This window comes from Enoplosus armatus, chromosome 6 (assembly GCF_043641665.1).
Source record: "Enoplosus armatus isolate fEnoArm2 chromosome 6, fEnoArm2.hap1, whole genome shotgun sequence".
NCBI classification, from domain to species: domain Eukaryota; kingdom Metazoa; phylum Chordata; class Actinopteri; order Centrarchiformes; family Enoplosidae; genus Enoplosus; species Enoplosus armatus.
In genome coordinates this window covers 23,048,820-23,072,146 of record NC_092185.1, presented here as the reverse complement: position 1 = coordinate 23,072,146, position 23,327 = coordinate 23,048,820, and the positions used below count along the sequence as shown (strand labels likewise).

The 23,327-nt window shown below is 43.5% G+C and overlaps 3 protein-coding genes across 4 annotated transcripts; 1 reads left to right on the top strand and 2 right to left on the bottom strand.

Moving 5' to 3' along the window:
* The first annotated feature begins 1,251 nt into the window (after positions 1-1,251).
* usb1 (U6 snRNA biogenesis 1) lies at positions 1,252-5,496 on the top strand. Of its 2 annotated transcripts, XM_070907455.1 has the most exons (8): positions 1,252-1,560; positions 1,745-1,747; positions 1,874-2,013; positions 2,123-2,306; positions 3,353-3,406; positions 3,556-3,661; positions 4,042-4,122; positions 4,975-5,496. In XM_070907455.1, the coding sequence occupies exons 1-8, from the start codon at positions 1,406-1,408 to the stop codon at positions 5,080-5,082; spliced, it is 831 nt and encodes a 276-aa protein (XP_070763556.1). In that variant the 5' UTR covers positions 1,252-1,405; the 3' UTR covers positions 5,083-5,496. The 2 variants fall into 2 exon arrangements, with proteins under 2 accessions (XP_070763556.1, XP_070763554.1); XM_070907453.1 differs by lacking the exon at positions 1,745-1,747.
* Positions 5,497-5,891: 395 nt separating this feature from the next.
* On the bottom strand, positions 5,892-14,637 carry pla2g15 (phospholipase A2, group XV). Its single transcript, XM_070906772.1, has 7 exons — positions 14,490-14,637; positions 12,736-12,892; positions 10,907-11,025; positions 10,604-10,702; positions 10,008-10,232; positions 8,435-8,547; positions 5,892-7,867 (listed from the first exon to the last, which is right to left on the bottom strand). The coding sequence occupies exons 1-7, from the start codon at positions 14,635-14,637 to the stop codon at positions 7,466-7,468; spliced, it is 1,263 nt and encodes a 420-aa protein (XP_070762873.1). The 3' UTR covers positions 5,892-7,465.
* Positions 14,638-16,218: 1,581 nt separating this feature from the next.
* lcat (lecithin-cholesterol acyltransferase) lies at positions 16,219-21,910 on the bottom strand. Its single transcript, XM_070907540.1, has 7 exons — positions 21,760-21,910; positions 19,710-19,866; positions 19,358-19,473; positions 19,073-19,168; positions 18,280-18,504; positions 17,836-18,031; positions 16,219-16,582 (listed from the first exon to the last, which is right to left on the bottom strand). Exons 1-7 carry the CDS (start codon positions 21,908-21,910, stop codon positions 16,219-16,221), a joined length of 1,305 nt encoding a protein of 434 aa, XP_070763641.1.
* Between the last annotated feature and the right edge of the window lie 1,417 nt (positions 21,911-23,327).

Genomic DNA, 23,327 nt, shown 5'->3' with positions numbered 1-23,327 from the left:
TGCTACGAGCATCCCAGTGCTATGAAATGAAATGCAACCATAAACAACTTAAACAAGCGGGGTCTCATTAACATACACACTTGGACAGAAACAATTAACGCTATGTAGTATATTTAAATCTTTACTATACTGGTTATGTAGTCCCAATCCAGCATATGCAGGAATCCAAATGCCCAACGTTTCGCGGTAAAAAAGAAAAAAAAAAGAAAAAAAGTGGAAGGCAGCGTCTGCGCATTATAACGTTTCTCGTCGCCAGGCAAAGATCACTGTAATCGGGATAGGTTAGCTAGCTAGCCTAGCCACTTGCTAACGCAGCCACAGATGCACAGGAAAGAGCTAACGCTAGCAGACTAGCCACGGGAGAAGAATAGCCTAGTAGCTGCGGCGACACGCTTGTTAGTGAGTGATGCATGTAAACAGTGATGAGAAATTCCGCATTTACATATACCTGGAGCGCCCAGTCAAGCGTGCTGAGTAGCCCCGATGAGATGCTACTCCCCCAAATAACGTTATCGTTAGGTCCCTTCTTCACATCCGCAAACGGTGCTCGGATGCTCTCTTGTTCGAGCTCTGTGGCTCCGGGGGCCGAAAAATTGGGATTTGCGGGTCATTAAAACAGGCAAAAATTCTCCCGCGATCTCCCAAATCGCCCCATAAACGTTATCGTTTCACGTATACATTTATTTGACTCCTAGGGCATCCCCTCGGCTAGCGAAAAGATATGCATTTTGTTATAAATTGCTAGCTAGCTATCGGCTAGCTTCTGAGCCCCTGCCCGCGCACGGGAACATGAATAAACCAAGAGTTAATTGGCATGCTCACAACACACACACACATGCACACCCGGAACCTAGTGTATCAGAGCTTTAATGTCACAGTCCTGCAAAAGTAATCTCATTCACCACGTGTATATGCCTGTCTACTCTATTCTATCTATTCTTGTTGTCCTAAAGAGAAAATGTGTTTGTGTGTTATACGTCAAAACTATGATTCAAAAGAATGACATCTTCCAGTTTCAACTGAACCTGTCACCTCTTTTAAATGTTGTCATGACATAAGTCAATTTTTGACAAACTCCTAGGAATATTTTAAGCCGGGCCCATCACAGCACACACGGTTCCTGATCTGTGCACTGTACGCATATTGTTGTGGCAAACGTCTGACGGTGGAACTGATTAGAGGTGGGGCTGTGTTTCACTGGGACCCAAATTATCATGACTACAGGTTGTTTACATCGGAAGCTCGGGTTTGCCGGCTGTTTGACGCTGAAGCCGCTGGAAAATACGCTTTGAAGCCGAGCAAAGACGTTTTTCCCCCCTATAGTTTAAACAACTACGTACATTTCTCTTTGAGCTAATCCTCATGTATAATGTGTGATACGTCCTGACGCGTGACGCTCTTCAGCATGTTGGTCGGCTACAGCAGCAGCTCGGAGGAGGAAAGCGAGGCGGCGGATCCAAACAAAAGTTGCTCTCGAAAGTGTCAAGAGGAAGATGACGGTAACGACGGCGACCCAGTGAGGAAGAAGCCCAAAATTGAGCAGCAGGCTCCTAAAACACGGTGTGTGGTGTTTTTTTTTTTTTTGTAGGCTGAGTGGGAGAGCATGATTCACCAGAGACTGTGTGGAGAAAGAGGACGACACAGCAAACACCATTCATCACATTTTAACGTATGGCCAGGATTGCTTATTAAACTTGCATGCTAAATCGTCCAGCAAGCTTTAAATGTAATCAATTAACTTCAGCTCGTGGCTGATGAACCTATTCAAACTTGCTTTTTCAATTAAGCGTCGGACATGAGTTTTCAAACTGGGCAGCCATTGACTGCAATAGGAAACATTACAATGAAGTGACCACTGTTATTGGACCTGCAGGCTGCCTCTTCCTGGGTGCCTGTTGGCCATGTTTCCAGAAGAGGTGGACTCACAGACTGAAGACAGCGCTCTTCATGGTGGACGCATCCGCTCCTTCAAACATGAGAGAGGAAACTGGGCCACCTATGTTTATCTGCCATGTGAGACCAGCACATTGTCCTGTTGACGATCGATCGAGCATTTGTTCAACCTGATTCCTCACCTAATCTGGTGTCTTGTGTGTATGTTTTTCTGTCCTCGCCACGCCAGACCATCCCGAGGAGGAGTTCGGGGAGCTGTTGGAGGAGCTGCTCTCAGTAGCGAGGGCCCACGGTGCAGCTCTGACCCCGCAGGAGGAGTTCCACCTCAGCCTGTCACAGACGGTGGTGCTGAGGCACCACTGGATCCAACCCTTCACACAGAGCCTCCGGGCAGGCCTGGTGCACTGCAAGAGGTCTGCTCAAATACCAAAGATTCCATCGTCTTTTTTAATTTTTTTGATTGATTGATTTTCTTTTGATTTGATTTGTTCACTTTTTTAGTGCTTTACACCTGCGTTCGCCATTGAGTTTGCAAGCCATTTGCAAGGCATATACAGTGTGTCCAGAAAGTAATTTGTGGGACAGGTGACAAAAAAGTAAAACCCTGAATTCAATTCAATTCAGTTCAGTTTTATTTATATAGCGCCAAATCACAACAAAAGTCATCTCATGACACTTTACAAAATAGAGCAGGTCTAGACCGACATTTATAATGTTACTACAGAGACCCAACAGTTCCCACCATGAGCAAGCACTATGGCGACAGTGGCGAGGAAAAACTTCCTTTTAAGAGGCAGAAACCTCGAGCAGAACCAGACTCTAGGTAGGGGGGGGGTCATCTGCTTTGACCGGTTGGGTTGGAGAGAGAGAGAGAGAAACAGACAGACAGACAGACAGAGATGTATGGCACCAGCAGTAGCCATAGCAGCTATAATTATAATAATGGAAATATGACAGATAATAGTAGTTACAGCTGTAATAATAAATGAGATATGATTAATAATAGCAATAACAACTTTAATAGTAACAGAACTACGACTAAAAATAATAACTGTAGCGATGAGAGTCGAGCGGGCCCATGGCAGCAGCAGCCAGGCGTACCAGGACCACGATCCACAGGAACCTGCGAGACGAGAATACCAGTACAAAATTTTTTTTTTAAAAAGGGATGTGCTGGTGAAAATAAAAACCTCATATCACTTAAAAAAAGGCCAGATAGTAAGTCAAAAGGAAATTAAATGAGGAAGAGAGTGCAGTTAAATATAATCGTTGCATTAACATAAATATTATATCTCTATAATAACTCTCAAGGCAAGGTGAATAAAACTATATTTGCAGCAGCGTCCTAGAGGATCGGAGTAGGTGGAATAGTAAAAATGAATTAGGAAACGATATGAAAATTACACCAGAAGCTGATTAATAGTGGAATTCTCATTCTAGCTGCGTTTCTTGTTGCCAGGTTTGTGTGTTCAGCGGGGAGACTGAGGGTCTACTGTAACGCTGAGAGGACAAGGTACAGTCAATAGTCCAAATATATGACTTGGTCACCTGCCATCACATTTTCATTATTTTACAATTGGCCAAATAATTAAAATTCATTATGTGTGTCTGACTTGTCTGTTTTGCTAACTCCTTCTTCATGGTCTGTCTGTCCCCATGCAGGACGTTTCTGGGGATGGAAGTGTGTACCGGGCATGCTCAGTTGTTGGACCTGGTCCAAGCAGTGGACAAAACAATGACAGAGTTTCGCCTGGACACTTTCTATAAGGTAACTGATCAACACATTTTTAACACACACACACACACACACACACACACACACACATTGCTTGTATCCTTTGGGGTCTGTAGCTGGACCAGTGTATGTGTCACTCATAAGTTTGAATGAGTCCTTTTTCTGTTGTTGAAGTGTCAATACCTCAGAAAATACAGTGAATCTGCAGGGTCTAAATTAGTAAGTTAATGGGATGTTCTTCTATGCTGTAGCAAGCATTTCTTTTTCATTTTGATTCAAGCTAGTGGGACATAGCTTGGAATACCTAGCACAGTGTTCAGTGGGATGTGTTGTAGAAAGAATTATCAGTCAGTGAATGATTGTAAATCATTTTGTCTTAGAAATGTGAACAAATCACCCCATGTGTTCTCCAGGATCCATCTTTCCATGTGAGCCTGGCCTGGTGTGCTGGAGACGTGGCGGGACAGATGAAGGAGTGCATGCAGGAGCTGCAGGTACTGGGACGTCTTCTGTCTGTCCATCCTAACTTTCAACACTGACATCATTGTGTTCCTTTTGAAAATATTTCACTGTTTCCTCTGAATCCAAATGTATGCTATAGTTCCTTAGTCCATTGTAAAGTTTGGAACTAGACCAATATGTCGGCCGTGCTTGCAATTATTATTTTTTTAATGCCTTTACCTCGAGATTAGTTAATCATTTCGTTATCTTGAGAAAACGAGATAATCAACCCGTTATCACGAGAAAACAAAAGGTCCGTTCCTCTTATTATTCTGCTTATAAGGTTTATCAGACATCAGGAGTGCTGTGCATAGATAACATTCAGATTCCTTGTAATTTAGGGAGGAGACTACGAGATACATGAACCCGTTATCAAGAGAAAACAAGCTTCATTATCCGAGATAACGGCAGTAAAAAAAATAACTGCAAGCATGGCTTCCGTAGATATGAATATATCGCAGCTGTATCTGTACCAGCATACGTGTTGGCCGATGTGAAACTGCAGTACAAAAATGCGTGAGATGTGTGAGGTAATTCTCCATCACATGGTGTGTGCACCAGAGAGCAGTGACAACTTCATTTGTTAACTGTAAAATGCCCCGCTCAGGTCATAACTCTCTAATAACCAAACTGAATGCATCCTTATCAGCCGCTAAACTGTTAACAGATTTTGAAAACTCTCAACCAACAGTCGGGCTCTAGTTTGGATTTAGGTTTCATATGTGTGCCTCAGAAACTTTGTCAAAAGCTTGCAGCAGTTTTGCATGTGTGTTGTGCCGTTTTGACCGAATGACTTGCACAGAATTTTCCAGCTGATCCCTGCTCATATGTCTCTGACTGTTAAGAGTCTGGTTGACGGCCATGAAGACGGACCATTCCTCCTGAGGTTGGACTGTGGGGAGCTGCGCTGCAGGACGGGAAACAAGACCTTCCGCTTCCCTTTGAAACCCTAAAATTTGACATATGTATTCCACACGAGTGAGCCACACACACACACGTGATCAAATCAAGAACGAGGAACGAATGAAAGGATATGGTGAAAGCCAAAACAAGTATAATATCCAACATGACCAAAACCTCTCGTGTCAACGCTGCCACGCCAGGAGGACTCACCAGATTCAATACAGCTGTTATTAAAGTGTTGGAGTGTAAGGATGCCAGTAACCAGCGCCTCAGGTAATCCTGAAATGTTCTCAAAGTTTTTAGGAGATGAGCCTGCAAATGAATGCACCCATGTAGTGATGCAATGATATGTTGTATTCTTTTATTAACTGCTGACAGATATGTGGCGCATCGCAAACAAAGACAATCAAGGCTCGATGGCATTATTTGAATGTTGTACATAAATAAAGTTTCTACTGGTTTTATTCTTGTTTTTGTGTTTGCATGTGACAATAGTCATGCTATGAGATGTGATCAGGGTTCAGAAAGATTGACGTGTGTGATGCATGTGTGGGAAGTGGCACATTAGAGAGGAAGTTGTGGACTCTATCAGTTTTGAAACCTCACCATGTGGTTCCAACACACAGTCATATCTTGCCATTTACCTCATTGACAATGAACACAGGAGGCAGTTAGTCACCAGTTAATGCAGTAAAAAGGACTGCTTACTGAGTTAACCTCATGGTGACAAATTACTCTTCATCTCCAGCTTTTTCCAGGAAAACTATGACAGAACTGTCCTAAAGCTCAAAAACAGAATGTATTTTTAAACAGTGTGGAAAGTTTACCAGACATTACTGCACAAAGAAGAGGCAATGGCTGAATGCAAGATTTGAAATATTTACTCTGTAGAAGGCAACACATGTTTATGACACACATGTATGATAGTTCACAGCAGATATGATACTTGGGAGTATACGAGCTTGGTCTGGCCCAGAGGAGGGCTGGATGGCACAGTGTAATCACACAGTTCACAGAGATTCTGGCTGCATGTCCACAAGGACAGGGAGTCGGGTTTTTAACTCTGCAATGGGAACTGTTCCAGGCTGTCTAAACTTAAACAGGATATACCAAATAATAAGAAAATCTGATTTATACCATAAAACGATAGAAGTCCCTTCATTTGTGCACGTGTCAATCCAGCCACCAGGCACTCGAACCGAACCAAGCCTGGGCAAAAAGATAAAGAGCTTCAAAGCTCTCTCTTGACCTATGTTTTGACAAAATAGAAACTCAAGGTCCACTTACTAGATTTTCTGGTGCTTTCACCTACATGTCATGATCTTCGTCAGTGGATACAGTTGTCATCACATGGCCCAAGCATGGAACATAGGACAGGACAACAGAAGTATCTCGAGCAAATTCCATTCATTGAAGAAGACCATGAGATGCAGTTGAGAGCCCTGGGGAGAGCTAGTAACTATTTTTCAAATCTTTTTGTTTCACTGTTGAGTCAAATGGTAGAGTTTTCAAGACTCTGACAGGACTCAAGGCCCCCCAGCTTTTTCTAGGGCTTTCAGCTGCATCTCATGGGCTTCATCAATGAATAGAGCAAACCCAATCAAAAGGAGCTAACTCCTTTCATTGATTAAGACCTGAGATGTGGTTCAAAGCTACTGAGTTAAGTTTTTTTTTTTGTCTTAAGCTGTTTTGTTTGATTGATGGGCTTCAATGTGACTAAAACCACCTTCCATATCCCAGGTATGGTTCCAGTCCTTCAGCGCACGACTCGTGTAACATGGACAACACAATAAAAAGTCCTCCAACCACCAGGGACTTACAGCTTGGCTACATGCAAAATAATAATTAAAAAAAAAAATCACTAGAAATCAAATGACTGTTTTGGTAAAAGTCTACTTAGGTTTGTTAGATCATTTGCAACATATACCAAGCACTGAAACATGACCTGTAGCACTGAGAAAGACACAAACACAGTATGTGCGTTAGCCTAACAACATTAGAGTCAAAGGAGTTCAGAAATCTCTTTCACAACGTTAATAAAACGATCTGACTTTGATTAATAATTCAGAAAGTGGCACACACAGTATATCCCTGTCTTTTTACACGTCCTTTATCATAATAACGTGGATTTAGTAGGTAAAATCTCGGGTTCTTTGAAAGCTGAGACCAATATAAAAGTCATTACTCGACAGTAAACAACCTGACATCAACGTAATTATTGTATAATTACAGATATAAAATGAATTTAAAACTTTGATTCTGCAATTGTACTACAAATCTGAAGCAATGTGGCGTGTAAAGGGAAATATTTTGGCTGTAAATGTTCAGAGAGACAGGCGAGATGTGTCGGTCCCTGTCTGTCTCTCATATTACAGTGTATGTCTGAGTACAGCCAGTCTTCCCTGCAAGCCAGTCCCTCGGTTTCTGCCAGCGTCACGGGGAGAACAGCACAGTCTTGATGTAAGCCACGGTCGTGAAGTTCAGCAACATGTTCACATGTTCGTTCCCTGGAAGCTCTTTTAACGTCACAGGCTGTTTCTGCTTCCCCACCCACCTCCCGCACTGGACGGCGCTCAGCAGGTTCACCGTCCCGTCGCCGTCGCCGTACACCACCGTGGGCTCCACGTCGGGGAACTTGTCCGAGTACTGGAAGGCCTCGGAGGTGGGGACGCCGCTGCCGTACAAGCAGTGGACGGCCACGCCGGGAGGCGCGAGGTCGGACACCAGCGGCTCTGTGTCCTGCCGCATCAGCCAACCATCCTCAAAACCGATGTCCGAGTAGAGCCGCTTGTAGTCCAACACAGTGTAGTTGGCGGCGGGCGTCTGCACCAAGACCTGATGGTAGATAGGGGAAAAAATAGTTTTTCAGTCTTTTCATTCAGTCACTCCTACCAAAGACCAGGTTATTCATTTGGACTCGTCTTCTTGTCACTCTCCCCCTCATCTCTCCTTTTGTCCTTGTCCTCCTGAGAGAGATACCTGGCTCTTTAGCTGCTAAATGCTCCACTATGTTCACCTGCTACTTGGACAGGTAACATACAGTGGGTTTATCAGAGCTGAAAAAAGCTGCCTGCTGCAGCTGGGAACAAGGTTCATGTGAGTTGAGTTTGGTCGTGGGGAATCCAAAAATATGTGTATAAAGACGCTAAAACAGAGTGCGTCTGTACTACTAATTCATAATGTAAACATATAGTAATCAGTACGGCTTTAAGGTTAAATGTCCATAGGAAATTTCCACTGTTTACAGATACTGAACGCTCAGAAAGCCAAGAGACGTGGACAAAAGAAAGGAAACAAAGACGGAAACTAAATGTGACCAAAAACAGGATAAAATTGAAGTCTCCCTAGTAGGAAAGAAAACGTCGAATGCCTGTCTGCTAACACACATGAACACACACGGACCTTATCTTTGGGCCAGGAGTGGGCATAAGGGAGCAGCCAGGAGGTGGAGACAGCCGTCCGTTGCTGGGAGCGAATCTTCAACGGGCTGATCACTGGGATGCGGTTGTTATCACCTGTAGGCAGAGAAAGGAAACCAGTGATGGAGAACCGAAACGGAGCTGAGAATTTCCAGCCACAGACCCAAAACCAGCGAGGAGTTTCACTGTGTGGCATCTTACAAAAAAAAAAACCCCACACTGCTCTGACACACAAACATACAGTGTAATTAAATTACATTCAAATTAAATTCTAATTAATTAAATAAATGATACTGTAAAGTATTGTTTAATCCTGAGTGTGTCAGGGTCACGGGCGGGGAAACATTTACCAACATACAGGATCTGACATAAACTGTCTTTTATGCAATTTGGTCTGAGCAGTTATGAAGAAATCTGGTGGAGGAACAAAGGGTGGGTGAGAGCAGTTAATGGGGTTTTTACACCACCTGTTCCCATCACATCATCTAAAAACAAAAAGGCTAAAGACGACTGAATGTTTGAAAACTTAAAAAGGTTAGCCGTTTAGAAACTGTCTGACTTTTTTTTTTTGTTTGTTTTGTTTGTTTCTCAGCTCTGACCAGATATTTAGTCTTGATCAGACAAGTGTTCGGTGTAGCCATGTGTTTTAATGTTTGTGTAGTTGCACCTTTTGTTGTTTGTGAACAGGGCATGAAAAATTCTTGGAAAATCCTGGACTGGGTTGAATGGCGTGAAATGCAATGTAAAATCTTCCTAATTTACAATGTGTCGACCATATTGCGCATTATGTCTTTCACTCTTCCACCTAAAACAGGGCTCGTGTGTCAGCAAGCCAAACGTAGCGTCAACAGTTGGTTCAGTTAGCTCCGCGACAATTACACCTTGAAGTTAGGAGGTGTAAATCTTTAGGAACAACTCCTTATCATCAATTAAAACAGGTTGCAGCACACAAATGAATTTAATCATGTGTAAATCTCCACTTAGCTAACACTTACGTTATAACTAGGCTAAATTTGAGCTGGTGCAACCGCCTCCTAGTCTTATTTCCTACTTTTCTGCTGTGCTTAGTGTTGCTAATAATAGGTTTATGGCGGTAAATATGTTCTTAAGTCTTCCCATAAACTTTTCTTTCTGTTTTCATTTAGGAAGTGTGTTCCACTTCTGCTAGCTTCACTTCATGTTTTTATTTTTTTTCTTCCTTGAAAAGTCATGACTTTTCTTTGCTCATTGGTACATTTGAGTCATTTCTGTACATGAGACGTCAAGTGACTTTAATCAAGTGTCAATGTATGAATATTTTATTTATCTTAATATATATATATATAAAGTTGTATCTATTCTAATGCACCAATGTGCTAACTTTTGCTTATTCATTTCGTCGAGGCATGTGTGGGGCAGGACTGCTGTGTGGCAGTCTGAGTGTATTATTGAGTCCATGATGGCATTTTGTGCCTCTGTTCATCGTGCTACACTGGCACACAGACTTCTGGGAGGGCGGGGAGCCAGCGGTTCTTGCCTACTACCAAACATGACGCATAATGGGTTAGACCTCTCACCAGAGGTGACCACTCGGAGGGTCTTGGCCACCCCCGCCCACGGTGGTCCCAGAGAGACGAAAGCCTTGATGTAGCGGTCTTTCCAGGCCTGTGGCTGCTGGTGGAGGAAGTACAAGGTGTACATGTTGCCCATGCTGTGAGCGATGAGCACCACGGGCCCGCCCGCCTTCTCCGCCATCTCTTCGATCATCTGCTGCAGCGCCAGGAAGTACTCTTTATTCTCATCTGGTGGAGGAGAAGAGAGCAACAGAGAAGATGAGTAAACTAAGCTCCCCCGCTGGCCCTGCTGGGAAATTCCCTGCATTCTCATTATTAGGCAGGAGCGCTTCCAAGACTTAACGTTGGATTCCTTCCTGGTGTGGACAGAAACAAAAATGGGAGTGGGCCACTTGAAAAATGTGGCCTGATGGGTAAAATTTCCCAGAGACTTCCCCAGGTTATTTACCCCCCATTTATTCAGACTTCACTGCCTTTCAAAATAAAAGTTCATCATTCATGGGTTAGGAGGAAGGTTCAGGGGATGAATGCAAGTCATCCTGTTTGTATACGTGTGTGTGTGTGTGTGTGTGTGTGTGTGTGTGTGTGTGGTTGCTTACTGGGGGCTTTCCTCCAATCGTAGGGAGCTCCTCTGACGTCATCATCTCTGGTGTAGCCCCACTCTACCAGCGCCTGCACTATAGTAAAGAAATACATGCCTGACAGACACACACACACACACACACACACACACACACACACGAGACAAGAGGAAAATAAAGCATCACACATTTCAGTCGCTTACTAATACTAGTAATAGTCTGATAATTGTTCATCTATCTTTGACAATATTGGGAACCGAGGACATTTTGCCCGATGCTCACGTCTCAAAAAGAACTGTTTGGTTTTGGCCTTCAACTCACCCACACTGCGTTTGCTGGGGTCCAGATACTCCAGTGAAAACGTCTGTCCGAATCCCGGGACACGGATGTCCACACCCGGCGGGGGCGAGGTGGTGTGTGTGGTCCTGTTATAGATCAGCCTGCACACACACACACACACACACACACACACACACACACACACACACACACACACACACACACACACACACACACACACACACACACACACACACACACAGTCATAAGGAGAATTCGATCAGTGTCGGTTCTGCATCTGAGGTGAACCACACACGCACTCACAAATACATCTTACTACGAGGCAACAGGAACACTTCCCGTTTTAAACCACCATCGTTCCACCAACTTGTTAGTTGCGTTTTTTGAAAATCTGATGCAGATGTGAGAGAACATATCTGGGTTTTCAAATATTTGCAAACTACAATGACATTTAGAGTTTAGCTGTAAATGTACCGTTTGCTGGATAAGTACTCCTTATTTTCGAACATAGTGCAAATCCTAATCCTAGCATTATTTTTGTTTAACTTATGAGGGTTAAAACTCGGTGACTCATACAGTTGCACTTTTACCGAGTCCATTTAGCCTGACGCACCTAAACACGTACAAACCTGTAGCATGACTCTCATGTCCCACCCACAGACTGTTAGTCTGTCATTAAAGGAGTCTAGGTTCTGGGTAATTTTATGGATTATTTATTACTTAAACTGGGGCTTTGTTTGCTTGCTCTACTGTATACAATATGTTTTAGCATTTACCATTATCCTGGAAACGTCTCTTTAAGCTTTAAGCCCAAACTTGCAAAAGTGCGCAAAAGATTAACCCCATAAACACTAGTATTAAATGTACTCACATACAAGTGCTGCATACATTTAAGTTCATGAATCATAGGTCAATTATTTCAAAAAGACAGATTCACAATACAAATGCGCTGCTTGTAGTAGTGCTGTGTCATGTCAGCCAGGCATAAGTGCAATCACATGATCAGCCGGGGATATGAGTGGTTTCCACTCCCTACTCATGTATCACAATGAGAGCACACCGTTAGTCAAGATAACAGATTAACAAATCAGTCGTCTAACAGCAGTTTAAGAGGTCAGAAGTTCAATACACGAGTGCTAGCAGAATCATTGTGTCTGGCTAACATCATGTTGGCCTGGATTAGTAAAGCCACGTCTTAACGAAGGGACCAGATCACCAATTACTGCAAAATGTCTCTCTATTTAACGGCATCACAACAATTGTCATTATCGAATTTTGAGGTGTTGTAGCGCGCAGTTCTCATGTCTAAATGAGTAAACCATAACAATATATAAAAAAAATAGTTTCTGGACATCACAGGATTCACTAACAAAGCATATGAGATCAGATGAATGGCTAAAATAAAGGCTCACTCAATGTCTGACATGCCAGTCTTTTTCAGTTGGCTGCTGATGGAGACATTGAAAGGAGTGCCATCTCAACCTTTGTTTCCTTCCATACCTTGTTGAAGCATGGAGGGTTCAAAGGTCAGTTTATCCAGAGCAGGTTGACGACTGTCAGAATGTCAACCAGGTCGTCGAACCCATCTACCTACTCCCCCTGTCCTATCAACTGCACTTCCAAGTATTTGCAGTTTTGGAATTTGCACCACAGCATGTTTTCACTGAACTTCCCCACTAAAAACAGCAATGGTGAAATATTTTGACCTCCTGGGTGACCACAGAAAAATACCACACTAATCATCACATGATAATAGTCATCGATGAACCTTTCGCAAGAGAAGATTCTTGTGAATTTTGGCGAGGCACTTTCCTGATGTGTGGATGTAAACAGACAAACCCGCGTCATACCTTATGTTGTCTATCCAGCAGTCGATGGCTACAGGCACCAGCAGCTCCAGGTTGAGCCACAGGGTGAAGAAGGCATCAGTCTTCTTGTAGCAGATGTAATGGACCACACTGGGTTTATCCAGCTTCGCCTCCAATTGGTTTCCCAGATCCCCCGGAACTGCAACGAGCAGAATCGGCAATGAGTCACATATGGGCAACAGCACCATCGCTGTCAACGCAGGATTGTCCAAAATGACGTGAAAGTTTTTGTACTTATTACTGTTAATGTGGATATACATTATAATAAAGCCCAATGGCAGTAACACGCTGCTCCTCAGCGATTACCTCATTCCTGTCATACGTATTTCTGATGTACGCAGATTTAGTCAGTTATCAGTAAGTCAACTTGAAATGAGACCACGCAGGCAGCTTAACTTATTTGCCATTTTGCTCCTTCTTGCGTTTCTCCTCCTCTGCACAAGCTCAAAACAGCATGCACAAAACATAACACAACAGCAGTCCAAAGCAACGACTACTTATGTTATAAGGCCAGCTCTTAGTGGAAATGTCAGACCTTTTTTTTTTTTTGTTAGACCTTTTAGACTCTTAGAAACAAAAACCCACAAAGATACACTTCATCCCCCCCAATGAACAGGCCCTTTGGTTGCCTCGCCGCCAGTGTAACGGAGAAGCCGAACGCACCCCTGTGTCTATAACTGTTATATTCCACTGCTCAACCACAAGCACAAACGAACAGCAGGAGATGACTGTGGGTCAAGCAGTTACAAAGACTCTTATCACACACTCATGTAGACACACAGAGGCCGCGGTTGTAATTTAGCCAAACACTGATAAGATTCCTCTAAACCCAAGACCCTTTCAGTGACTCAGTGACGGGGGGGACTTATGTTTCAATCCTGCGGTTATGTTTTCAATTAAATTGAAACATAAGTTACACACTTTGTTGTTACATTAAACCGAGTCTAGAAAAGTCTATTTAGAGACTTCCCATTTATCCTGATAAATGTATTGGCTGCAGTGCTGGAGAGTCATGTTCTGTTCCAGCTAAGTCATATGACCTGACTGGAAACAGCCAACCTTCACACACACACACACACACACACACACACACACACACACACACACACGCGCGCAGCAAGAAAGTTTAAATGTTTACTAAATCTCGCAAATACATGTCAGCCTAATTGTGGTAATAAGTGCATCCTTTTCTACCCCAGTTCCTCTCCTCGACAATGTCCAAGCCAAACTCCGTTCACAAATACAGCAATGTTAGGACGACCTCCTTGAAAGCGAAATGAAAGCCTCAACAGACAATGACTAAACGCATTTATGGAATCGATGGCATACAACGTAACACTCAAAATTGCCTTTCTTCAAATAAAATTCGACATACAACCGGGTAGGATGCCCACTGCTCTCCAAGGGGAATCGCTGGGCCAAACATTCACAAAAGTGAAAATTTAATAGACGTATATAAAAATCGGATGACTATGTGCTAGCCGAATTCAAGGCTGGCCAAATAGTAATTGGAAACGTGTTGAGTCATACTTCAAGTTTCATATAATGTTTGCGACAAGCGAAGAGACATTAAATTGTGTTCATTTTGAATGGAGTTTGGCTTGTTTTGACTATCACCCTACGTCGCTAGCTGTTGATGAGCAGGCTGAGGGGTGACAGTAAATTGCTCGACTATTTCGCCACAGACAGTAAAGTGAACAAGACTATAAACACCTTAAAACACTGCGAACACTTACTGAGAACCACGGGGGGTCTCGGGGGCTGACAAGACTTGTCGAGACATTCCTCCAGCGGTCTCCCGCTGCTCCGAGCCGACAACAGCAACAACAACAAACCGACTTGGAGCAGCAGAGAGAGGGCGGTTATTCGGTGCCAAGCCGCCATGGCTCCCGGTGTCTCATAGCCCAGCGGACATGGTCGCCTCTTCGGAGTGTGTGTGTTGGTCTGCAGCGGCGCTTTGCTGGCTTGCTGCTTAAGTAAAATTGACCACGATGTTTAACAGTTGACGACGATCAGTGAGCAAGACGGTGGCGCGGTGATCACGAGGTCCAGATTAAAGAGCAATCCACCCGGCAACTCCAGCAATCAAGTGAAAAGTCATCGACCGCAGATGTAATCGTACGGGCGCGCAGAGAGATAAGGTTTGCCGTTTGTACTGGATGTAAACTAATCATTTTCAGACACGTGACCTCTGTGACATCCGATGCTTTATTGTAAGTGGAAGAGGTCAAATACACGACAGTATATAACAATCATAATCATTTCACATTGGTTTACTGTGCGTGCATAAGCTACTGTATATGAGCCTGAGGGAAAAGTGATCTCATAATCATTGTTGAAAAAGATTTTATACAAATTTCTAAAAATATATAAATCCTAATAGAAATATTACAGGGACATCATACACTGTAAAAATAGGCTGCTATTCATTACAGTCACAGTCTAACTAGAATATGACAAATGTGTGTGTGTGTGTGTGTGTGTGCACTAATAATGATGTGATGTCCATCATCCATCAAAAGTAAAGAACTGTGTATTTTCATAACGATGTATGGAACAGCATTTGAAGTTGCCTGAATGGGCCGTGATGAGACTACACCGACCACAACATTAAATGAACCATCATAAACAGAAATCCCTATTGCCATAATTATGTGTACTATGATAGCCACCATAAGTCTCGTCATGATCACCATCAAATATAAAGGAGATACAACAAAATACACAGCTTGGAAATAAACAGATCAGAGTCAAACCCATACTGCAAGTCATCAGCCTTTAGTTCAGCCCATAAGAACCCAGACCCATCTCCCCTTGAAGGAAAATTATGGGGAATACACCACAGACCAAGTGGACCACATCGATGGTACATATACGTTACGTTGGGCGTTTATGGTAAATTTACTTGTTTTATGGTTTTATATTAATTTGTTCAAGAAATATGGTCAAAACAGGTTGACTGTATACAGGAAACACTTTTAAAGTATTAGAATCGTTAAATGGGTTTTAACTTACATTTAGTATCAAAATACAGGCTTTTTGAAATGAGTTGCTTCCTTCACTTGTGTTTACATGTCACACCACCATTTTGAAAAGGTCCCGACCTGTCACAGTCACATGACTGTGACATGACCACCACACCAGGATGTTTTGTGTATGTCGCTCAGGGACTTAATGAGTTGAGATCAAGCACAAAGCTGTATAAGGAAGATTCTGGGGCCTTTGAAGTGTGTGTTACACTGGTGTCACCATGGGTTCTTATGGGTTAGATAAGGGGGTCAAGTTTATGGGCTGGGAGGGTCCAGATTGGTTTTGAACTGTTGCACCTACTTGGGCTAAGAGGGGGTACTAATAAATGTTGGAGCTACGTGGAATGTGTTTTTCTTTTTTTTTTTGCTTGACACTTGAACAGACTAAAACGCCAACTAGGTAGTGTTTTTTTAAACTCTAAAATGCTGTTGTCTGCTATTTCATTCCAGAGCGGACGTCAATCTCTCTGGGCGTGTCTGATTTGCCCTCCAGGATATGCTGTATTAAGTTGAGCACCTTTTCATGGAACACTATGTCGAGGTGGGCAAGCCCCCGGAACTCTGTAACATGGATGGGCTTCTCCTGCTGCTCCGCCCAGCGTTTGCAAAGGCTCATGCTAAAGCTGTCCACTGTGTCGTCCCCGTCGGCGTAAACAAAGTCCACTGGGTCCACGTTGGGAAAGTCCTCGTCGTAAATGTATGTTACCGGGGTTGGAAGCCCCACGCCATACATACACCACACCTCCACACCAGGTGGGTGGAGATCACCGGTGAGGTTCTTGGTGTCCTCCCACATGTGCCTGGAACCGAGAAGAGGATAAGGGGGGTTGTGAAACGGAGTGTTACACGGACCAAAACTTTAAAGCAGTAACAATCAGACTTTTTACATAAATAATGGATTATATGGCTACTTGTGAATGGGGTCGTTCGTAGTGATGAAGCCTCAGAGATTTATCACCTGGCTCTGCAGTTCCCCTCAGCTCCATGGAACTTTATAACAACTTTAAAAGATTTTAAAGTCTTTTAAAGATTTAGCGTCACACTGCTTTAACATAATCGACTCACGATGGACAGTTTTAAAAGGAATGGATCAAAATTGATGCAGCGGAGCCAGAGATATTGTCTTTTTTATTCCATGCATTCTTCTTCCTCGTCTAAAACTCGTCTCCCACATTACCCACAATGCAACTCAACTTGATTCACGCTACTGTACATACACTCAAGCAGAGATGAGGAGTGGGCTATAGAAGTTTGGTAAACTCACTTCTTTCTAACCCCACACCTCCAGATTTCTTTCATTTTCTAACTTGTAGTTTTCAGCCCCAACCGACTGACTGAGGACATTTATCAGATTTCGTGCAGCTCCCTCTGGAGGCGCAAATGGCGTTATACAACTCTGTAGTAGTATTCCCCAAAACCAGTCTTTGAAGTTCCCCTTCGAGCTCATTGTTTTGGTGGCAAATCAGCCTGAAACTTTTTGTTTTGGTTCACTCTGGTTCGCTCTCATTGTGCAGTTGTTCTGCTGCCCCCAAGTGGCCAAAACAATCATTCAATCATTGCAGGATTAAAGCCCCTACTATATGTGCTGGATTTGAACATTTCTGACTTTGGCATCGCTCAGAGGTGGTGTCAAATAAGACACCTCCGGATTTTTCTACAAACAAAAATGTTAGCCATCAAAGTGGTTTTGAAGATGAAAATGAAAATTCTACACATGGGGGCTTTAAAATGTTCTATCATTAACTGCTATACCTGACAATAAGGTATAGGTCAGGCATAGCAGCAGCTGCACCCACAATGAAATACTGTCCTGTACACTACTATCTATCAGGGTGGAGGGACACCTAATGCAAAGACTACACACTTATCAACTCCCAAAGAAGTAATTTACCTAAAATAAAACCGATCATAGGTTACCACTGCCACTAAGTAGTCACTGTATTGCAAATCATTAACAGTTCCGAAGCATTTAGATTGATTCAGGAATATAGTTTGTCTAAAACTGAGGCGTGTGATGGCACAGCTTTTGTTAATCCTTAAAGCTATCAGTTACCAGCCGTCCTCAAAATTGATGTCTGTGAAGAGGCGCTGGTAGTCCTGGTTGGTGTAGTTGAAGGTCGGTGTGGAGATGAACACGTGGTCCTTTGTCCAGGCTACCGCAGACGGCAGCATCCAGGGATTCGTCGTTGTCATCCTCTGCTCCTCGCGGATCTTGATGTTGGAAATCATCGGGATGCCGTCATTTTCACCTTCAGTGAAGAGCCAAGTCAAATATGGGGGAGGGTTATAAATCACAGTTACAGGTGCAAATATGAGAAGCAAGAATGTACAGTTTTGTGGGACACTTGATTAAATGGATCAAATATGAAATACTTAATTGGTTGTTCCACAAAGTTAACAGTTGTATTGTTATTGTTGTATTGACAGTGCCAGGTGCAGATCCATTTACTAGCCTCTTCTATTGTACTGTATTCTATTCTAAGTGCTTTGCCATTACCTGATGCCATGACTCTAAGTGTTTTAACAGCACCCCCCCATGGAGCGCCCAGGGAAATGAAGCCCCGGATGTACTTGTCCTTCCAGGCCTGAGGCTGGTGGTTGAGGAAGTAGAGGACGTAGTGGCAGCCCATGCTGTGTGCCAGCAGGTAAACAGGCTGCTGGTACTGGTCGTACATCTCCTCAACCAGGTCCTGCAGCTTCGTGAAATACTCCACATTCTCATCTGCAGGGGCGAGGGGGGATAACAGGAGGGTTGCAGGCAGGAACTTCGATAAGTGCATGTATAAGCGTGCGTAATGTACAATCATCATCATCGCCAGCATAAAGAGGACTTAGGAAACCTTTCTGCCATAGTACAAAGAGCATCAAAGTCTATCAGGGGACGTGGTTGTGGTGGATGAATGGCTCAAACACAGGCCTTTCATCCAGGAGAATATGGTTCAATTCCTATGTGAGACAAATTTTGACAATTTGCCTTATTATTTTTACGTTTAGGCAACAAAACTACTTGGCTAGGTTTAGGAAAAGATCATGGTTTGGGTTAAAATAAGAAGTCAACATTGAACTACTACTTACGGTGCCTAAACCTAACCGAACTGCTAACGTTTCACAGCGTTAACCACGTGTTGGGAAGCCTTCTGCAAGAAAGCCTTGAAGCCAAACTTCTCCCGCATGCTGCAGAGTTTTCTCTCAAGATAGCAATTCCACCGGTGAGTGTGTGCTAGCTGTAGCTCCAGTTACAGTGTGAGTGCGTTTGCATGTGAGGGTGCATGTGTACTTTTGCTACTTACTAGGAGCTAATCTCCAGTCGTACGGTGCTCCTCGGACTGTCTCGTTTCGGGTGTAGCCCACGTGGACCAAATGTTGCACCATAGTGTGAAAATAACCTGCAAAAAAACAGCAATTAAATCAACACTACTTGGCACAAAGCAGCTGAGCTACAAAGTGCAATTGAGATATTTAATTAAGAAAGCTAGTGTAGGAATTAAGCAGACCTACAATACGTCATTGCTGTCATGAAACATTTACAGACTCCACTAACCCCAAACCCACCAGTACAGATGTATTTCTCTCACCCGCCAGTTTGTTGTAGTCAAGAAACTCAATGGGATATGTCTGCCCAAATCCTGGCACCCGCACCTGCACCCCCGGTGAGTTGGAAGACCGCCGAGACGTCCTGTTGTAAACAAGTCTGGGGCACGCACATAGACATTCATGTCAGTCTAGTTTGGCAAAAACATTCTCTAATGTGACTTTTAATAGTATCTGAAAAAGAACAAAAATTTTGTGGTTCTGCTTGGACCAGACTGGGACATTTAAGGTAGCAGAGTAACAAAATGCTAGACCCTTCATTACATACAGGTATAAGAAAATGTTATGGTATGTGCACGTGAAAGGTGAAACAGATATAGGCATTAAAAGTGGTACCTAATATTATCAATCCAGCAGTCTACACCTATAGGCATGAACATGTTGAGGTCAATCCACAGGGGGAACCAGTGTTCACTTTTCTTGTAGCACATCCAGTGGACCAGCGTCGGCTTGTCTATCTTAGCTTCCAGACGGTTCCCCAAGTTCCCTGGCACTGGACACGCAAACACACACACACCACCCACATCAGTGAATCACAGTGCAGGGTAAGCACTAAAAGGTTAAGTATACTGCAGGTCGGCGGGTCCCAACCTGGGAATCTGAGGGGGACGCTTAATGGAATAGGAGGACGTAAAGAAAACATTGTGGTGCTACATACATTCATATTCATCGGACTTATCCCTAAATTTGTTCGGTTTTTTTTGGATCGTTTTTCCTCTTCGGATCTCTGACAAGCAGTCAAATGAAACAATCAGAAAAGTTTAGAGGGGGAAGTCACTTTTTGGTGGACACATGTAAGCAGTGACAACTCAAGTCAATTTTATTTGTCCAGCCCAATATCACAAGTTTGCCTCAAAGGGCTTTACAATCTGTACAGCATACAACACCCTCGATTTGGATAACCAACCATTATAGACCAGAAACCCCTACACTTCATTGGCTGTCCTCCACTTGGAACTCCTCTGCAGTAGGATGCGCGCATCCCGACCTTTTGACTGTAAACAATGAGTCATAAGCGGTGGGAAGAGGAAATGTCCTGCAGCGTATTCTTAAAAATCTGATTGCCAATAAGGGCAGTGCACACAAACACCTACATCTTTGACTAATATTTTACTATGCATGTAAAAGTTGATGTCAAACGTAGTGAGTTGCAGGATGACTGAAAAGGGGGACCGACAGAAGTAGACCGCAAGTTTGCTTAAAAACCTTTAATAACGCCTAATGTATGTGTAAAGAAGAGGAAGAAGGATGTCCAGATGGTGCAGATGTTTTTACTGCACTACATCACAATCAGGGGGCCATGATTCATTCTTTTACTGTCTTCTGATGTCACTGACACACAGCTATTGGGCGAAGATTTTATATTATGTAGACCAGCACTGGCATTTCACTGTATATTAGTTTTTTTTTATAATGTTTGCACACACTTGTGCAATTGAGTGTAACACCTTCCTCATGTTGTTTTAATTAGACAGAAAACTTTACGCTGCTCCAGCAGGAAGAGTTTGGCTGAACCGGATCCAGTAAGGTCCAAAGAGTCATATTCCTGGTTGACAAAGACAAAGACGAACTGTAATACTCTACAGAATAATCTTTCACCCGACTCTCAATGTTACAAATGAAGACCTGAGATAATAACATGAGATGAAGAATTATTATGAGAAATGAAGAAGCAGTCGTGAGTTGAGGGGCGTATGTGTTGACCAAAAATTGGTTGAGGCCCAAATTGACGGCCAGACCGAGTAAAGCCCCTACAGCTGGAGTATGGAGGGCCAGTGAGGAGCATGACCACCGAATCACTTTTTGGCCCTTTGAGCCTAAACAGCGTGAGTATGACCTAGATAAGCAGGAAACAAACAGTAAAATACAGGGTCAAATGTACAGAGTGCAGTGTACAACCTCACTGATAGCCCCGACATCAATGCACAAACAGTCAGTTAGTCAGACAGAAATAAAGCTGCTGTGCAGTTATTAACCCCCCCCACACACACACCCTTCTTCTGCAGTGTGTGCAGTTTTTAGGTTAAAAACAAATGTATTTAGGAACATGCAACAAGTGAGTACAAAACTGAACTAACAGAAGGTATTTAAACTCAAGAAGAAAGAAGAAAGAGAACAAAGTGGGGCCCACCTTAAGGCCCTTATCATATCAGTTGATGTTGCACTTTATTACTTTATTGGTGCATATTCCCACACAGATTTTCAATTCAATTAGCACAAACCAGAGGAAAAACACTGAGGATGGAGCTTTCAGGGCCCCTCTTGCCTGCTTTGCCCAGGTGGGGAAATAGCTGCACAGATAGTCTGACATCTAAGATTCTCCACACACACAAAAAAAAACATTAAAGAAAAAGATTAAAGTAACCATACCAAGCCCTACTCTTACCGATAATGAGAGGTGGAGTGCTGTTGTTTGGTGCTCTGGGTTTGGCCGCGGGCGGGAAGACAACGTTGACGATCCAGAAACCCGAGGAGTGATGAAGCCCCAGCAAGAACACAAGCGGCAGGACCGAGCAGAGGCGCCCTGCGGGTCCCATGTTTCTCTCAGGCAGCTGTGGTGCTGGACGGGGCTTTGTCTCGGTCAGTACGCAGCCGGAGGCGGAGGGAGTGGAGAGGCGGGCCGGGCACAGAATCTGAAGTCAGACCAGTGGAAGCGTCATGACAGTACCTGGCCTGCCGGGAAAACTGTTCACTCCTGGCCAACGGCAGAGCGGCGGGAATCTCTGAGAGACCTCGGTTTACAATACGGAAGCTTAATCAGACTGTCATCAGTCCACGCGCGCCCACTCACGCGGACACGGGGGTGCAGGACACAGGCAGGCACAGGGACAAATAAAACGTGTTGCAAACTTGCAGCTTACCCATTGCCCTATTGATTCTTCCAACTCACACGTATTTGTTTACCCAACAGAATGTAAATGATTGACAAAGAGCGCTGGGACAAAAAAAAAGTAGAATTATGTTTTGCCTTAAATCAACATGCTTATCCAGCGGTTAGAAGTAGTCTTTCGTTAAAGGTTTTTCGTTTTAAATGAACATAAGGAATGCATAGCGTGCCGTTTACGTACAGAAAAAAAAACATGTTACACTTTAATAAACACATTTGCATGGTGATAACTCACTGCCAAGGAAAAGCCTCCACTTCACGTCATTCTCAGCAGAGTCCAGCTGCGAGCGGACAGCGAGAACTTTCCGGTTCAACTGGTGCGGCATTCGCAGTTCCACGTAAACTCCACTTCTCTAAGACCTTTTTGTGTGGAAACAATAAGAATCTGTCACAGTGACGTAGGCTAAGTTATCATTATAACATAGAATACCACATTTGCTCTTTGGTAGTTTGTTTCGCAAACCAAGGTACTTGGACTTGTACTTCAGACTTTACTTGAATTGTTGCTAAGGCTTTCATGCCCTGTAACCCTTAAATGTACAATTTAACCTGCCACGATACTCCTTAATGGCGCTTTGTTGAATTGGTGGCAGGTTTCAAACTTTAAGACAGTACGGGAAGGCAGCATGTTAAAACGTCATGTTATCTTGGTGTTGCCATGGATACAGAGTAGCAACAACGCTACAGGCATCCGTAGCACAGCAGGTGAACTGATTCTCCTATCATGACCCGTCAAGTGGAACATTTCACAACGCGTTCGTCTCTCTTATTAGCTACTGCTTTAGCAGTTAGCTGAGTATAGCTGTGTATATCAACATCCTGACCCTCTGTCCACCTATTGCGCGTCAGTCGTACGCACGTACACACGTTGGTAAATTTACAGCTCCATATGAGGTTACTACAGAGCACTGAAGGTACGTGTTTGGTGTTTGACCACTGTAAGTAGGGCAGGCGGTCATCGCCTCACACATCTTTGTAGCTGGAATGCACACAATAATATGACGATGTGAAAATGTCTTCCCAATAATGTTTAGCCGGGTAAGATAGTATGAATATTATAGATATTT